Here is a 4,457-nt window from a genome sequence, read left to right as displayed (position 1 = left end):
AATATTATTCGTGATTATTTGACATTTTAACAGAAATGGACGTAAATACACAAGGTTGTAGGAGTGGTCGTGGTACGGTAGCTTCTTGTGCTTCGGTAGTTCGTCGGTTGTATCTCGTTCGTCGATTGCTTCTCGTTCGTCGGTTGCTTCTTGATCTTCAGTTGCTTCTTCCTGCGTTGACCGCACCTCCGCTAGCCCTTATAATGAGCGCGGAGACTCTCAACAGCGCGATGCAGATTTTCGTTGCGTCTACTGTGGCGCCATCTGTCATGTATCTGTTTCACTGCCGCCGCCGCCATGCGATTGACGGTCACGTGGGTAAGAGCTTGGTGTTTGAGTGAGCGCGCGATAAGCACGCCACATCACTCCCCCGCCCAGACCGTATCTATGGTCGATAACAATTTGGTAACCTTACTCTTCTGCCGCTCCGGGTCCTCTCGTCTCCGTCTGAGGTAGTAGCAGTTGAAGTGGTTGAAGTGGCTGTAGCGGTTGAAGTATTGGTAGTGGTTAAATTAGTCGACTTGGGGATTAGAGGGATGACCTGATTAGGGACTTGATCTTCCCTAGTCAGATAGGCAGGTTTCAGTCTGTCGACTGAGACAGTAGAGGGCTTGCCCCGTAATTCTATTGTGAAGAATTTTGGGTGTCTTTCTAAGACCTTGAAAGGACCGGCATATGGGGGTTCGAGAGCACCACGTACATGATCTTGACGGAGAAAGACGTGAGAAGTTGTATTAAGATCACGTGGTATGTAAAATGGCACTTTGGTGTGCCAAGACGAGGGTTTCGGGGACAAGTTCGCCATGTGTGCTCGAAGTCTTGTTGCGTACTGGGTAACGTCAGCTGTAGTGTAGTCGTCCACCGGAGTGAGGAACTGGCCAGGCAGTTGAAGTGGCTCGCCGTAGACGAGCTCTGCTGGGCTGGCTTGCAGATCTTCTTTCCAGGAACTCCGGATCCCCATGAGTACGAGTGGAAGTGATTCAGTCCAACTCGATGTGTCGTGGCACATTATGGCTGCCTTCAGCTGTCGGTGCAGGCGCTCCACCATGCCGTTAGCAGCTGGGTGATAAGCAGTGGTGTGAAGATGTCGGGCGCCAATCATGGTAGTAAGAGCCTTGAAGAGGTGGCCCTCAAATTGGCGACCACGGTCGGTAGTCACTCGCGCGGGACACCCAAATCGGGCTATCCATCCGGACACGAGTGCAGCTGCGCAGGTTTCTGCAGTGATGTCTTGTAGTGGAATTGCCTCAGGCCATCTTGTAAATCTGTCAATGACAGTGAGGCAATATATGTAAGATGAAGATAGCGGTAAGGGTCCTACGAGGTCGATGTGGATGTGGGAGAACCTTGCAGATGGGGTAAGGAAGGAGGAGAGCGGAGCACGGGTGTGACGGGTAACTTTACTTGTTTGGCATTTCATGCATTGCCGAGACCACTCTCTACAGTCTTTGCGTATCCCTGGCCACACAAATTTTTGTGCGACCAGCCGTGCTGTAGCTGAAATTCCAGGATGATTCCAGTTGTGGACTATGTCGAAGGCTTGGCGTCTGAAGTTTGGCGTGATGTATGATCGCGGTGGATGGACGGAAGTATCGCAGAAGATAGGAAAGTTGCTGTGTACTGTAGACCTTTTTTCGAGTTGCAAGGCCGAGCCACGCAGAAGCAGATTTTGCAGTTCTGGATCATCGTCCTGAGATATTGCAAGTTTGTCGTAGTCAAGTGCCACCGCGAGTTCCTCCACACGTGAAAGAGCGTCCGCTACTACGTTGTCTGGTCCGGGTATGTACTTAATGTCTGTCGTGAATTGGGATATAAAATCTAAGTATCGAAACTGTCTTGGCGAACAATGCTGTTTGCTGGTAGTAAAGGCAAAAGTTAGCGGTTTATGATCCGTATAGATGGTGAATGACGCGGTTTCCACCATGTGTCTGAAGTATTTTATGGCCTCGTAGACCGCTAGAAGTTCTCTGTCGTAAGGGCTGTACTTTTTCTGCGTAGGCGATAGTTTACGGGAGAAGAACGCTAGAGGCTGCCAGATGTTGTTTTTTAGTTGTTGTAACACTGCTCCAATAGCCGTGTCTGAAGCGTCGGTGACAATTGCTAACTTTGCCAAGTAATCTGGGTGAGCAAGAAGTGCAGCGTTGGAAAGCGAATTTTTGCAGTCTTCAAAAGCTTTTAGAAGCTCCGGTGTCATGTCTACTGGATGAGAGCCTTTAATTTTAGGTCCCTGTAGAACTGAATTGAGAGGCGCTTGGTGTTGGGCAGCCTTAGGGATAAATCTGCGGTAGAAATTTAGCATCCCTAGAAAACGACGCAGCTCTTTTACAGTTTGGGGAACGGGGAACTCTCTTATGGCTTGTATTTTCTCATCCAAAGGTTTACTTCCAGCACCAGATACCTCATAACCCAAAAATTTGACGACCTCCTGTCCAAATACGCATTTTGACGTGTTGATGAGTACGCCATATTGTTTAAGTCGATCGAAGAGCTGGCGTAGGTGCTGTTTGTGTGTTTCTCTGTCAGGAGAGAACAGGATAATGTCATCAACATATCCGTAGCAGAAATCCAGGCCTGATAGTACTTCGTCGATGAAGCGTTGGAATGTTTGAGCCGCGTTTCGAAGTCCGAAAGTCATGAACGGGAACTCAAACATTCCGAATGGCGTCGTGATCGCCGTTTTTGGAATATCCTCGGGATTTACAGCGATCTGATTGTACGCTTTCACGAGATCAACCGTAGAGAAGATGGAGCATTCTGACAGCTGGTGGGCAAAATCTTGAATATGTCGGATAGGGTATCGATCAGGTATAGTCCTGGCGTTAAGTGCTCTGTAGTCACCGCAAGGTCTCCAGCTGTCATCTTTCTTTTTTACCAGGTGAAGAGCAGAAGACCATGGACTCTCTGAGCGTCGAGCTGTACCAGCTGCCAACATTTCCTCGAACTCCTTCTTGGCTGCCTGAGAACGAGCTGGATCTAGACGTCGTGGCTTACAAGAAACCGGCTGACCTGGAGTGGTTCTAATGTAGTGCATCGTGGAATGTTTCGAGGCACCACGCATGCCTGCAGGCCTCGTAATTTCGGGGAGCTCGCGTAGAATCTCGTGGAACTCTGTATCTCCGCTAAAGGCTTTAACGGAAGAGATGTCGTCGATAGTTTCTGCGTTTTCTGAAATTGCGGCTACATGTAGAGTAGTGATACCATCAACCAGACGCTGGTTTCTGCAGTCGACTAGCAAGTTGTAGTAGCTAAGAAAATCTACGCCAATGATGGGCTTAGACACATCAGCTACCGTAAAACTCCATGAAAAATCGCGACGAAGACCGAGGTTGAGATGCAGGTGAATAGGGCCGTAAGTGTGAATAATACTGCCGTTGGCTGCGATGAGATCGTACTTGGATTTAGTGCAGGGCGTCTTGACGGCTGAACGTGGAAAAACGCACAAGTCTGAGCCAGTGTCTACCAGGAACTGCATTTTTGACACACGATCGGTAATGAAAAGGCGGCCTGCGGATGGCGGGCAGTCGTTGGCCGCTACTTCCGACCGCCCTGTTCGTTTCCCGCCTGGAATGTGCAGTGTTGTCTGCATTTAATCGCTTTGGAGCCGTAAGTAAGTGTAGTGGTGAAAACAGTATGGGTGGTCTGGCGGTGGTTGTCGTGGCGTCGAACGACTTCGGAAGCGGTTCCTCTCGTATTTAGATTCTGAGCGAGCACTATTTCTGCCGTTTCGAGATGTAAAGGCGGCTACTTGTCTAGTTAGCTCACTGACTTGTCTGGTAAGCTCCTCCAGCGTTGAAGACGAAGCGCTGCCAGAAGAAGTAGTCGCCATGGAGATCTGCGGTGTGGTAGGGGCGATTTCGTACACTTTGTCCGCCAGCTCCCCCAGCTTTTCTAAAGAAAGGTCTGTCTGTGAAGCAATCACTGTTTGTATGTTTTGAGGTAGACCGTTAGACCATATTGATTTTACTATATGCGAAGGTACTGATGGGCCTGCTAAATCCTCCAAGTAGCGTAGGAATCGTGAGGGTGTCCTATCTCCGAGCTCTTCGAACATTAGTAATTGCTTCACGCGTTTCTCTTGTGAAGCTGACAGGCGTCGTATAAGTTCCGTTTTTAGTTTTTCATATTTTTCATGCCAGACAGGCTGAACTGGCACTCCAGCTGTGAAAACCATAGGGCCGGCTCTTCAGGCCAAAATGGGGGTACTCTTACGCCAACGCGTAACACTTCGGCGATTTTGCGGTCGTCGTTACTAGGCTGACTCATATTGTGGTTTATCTGCGCGTCTTCCGAGTGTGGTATCAGCTGGGTCCGGAAGGTGCTTCTCGTTGTCCTTACTCGGGGTCACCAGTGTAGGAGTGGTCGTGGTACGGTAGCTTCTTGTGCTTCGGTAGTTCGTCGGTTGTATCTCGTTCGTCGATTGCTTCTCGTTCGTCGGTTGCTTCTTGATCTTCAGTTGC

General features: G+C 49.4%; 1 protein-coding gene across 1 annotated transcript; it reads right to left on the bottom strand.

Moving 5' to 3' along the window:
* Nucleotides 1-3,586: 3,586 nt before the first annotated feature.
* On the bottom strand, nucleotides 3,587-4,171 carry LOC137927532 (uncharacterized). Its single transcript, XM_068771323.1, has one exon. The coding sequence runs from the start codon at nucleotides 4,169-4,171 to the stop codon at nucleotides 3,587-3,589; it is 585 nt and encodes a 194-aa protein (XP_068627424.1).
* Between the last annotated feature and the right edge of the window lie 286 nt (nucleotides 4,172-4,457).

Source organism: Battus philenor, unplaced genomic scaffold (assembly GCF_028537555.1).
Source record: "Battus philenor isolate CCGP_79_NKW_IND1 unplaced genomic scaffold, ilBatPhil1.0.hap1 SCAF_32, whole genome shotgun sequence".
NCBI classification, from domain to species: Eukaryota; Metazoa; Arthropoda; class Insecta; order Lepidoptera; family Papilionidae; genus Battus; species Battus philenor.
The sequence above is the reverse complement of the archived record's forward strand: the minus strand, read 5'-3'. Positions and strand labels throughout refer to the sequence as shown.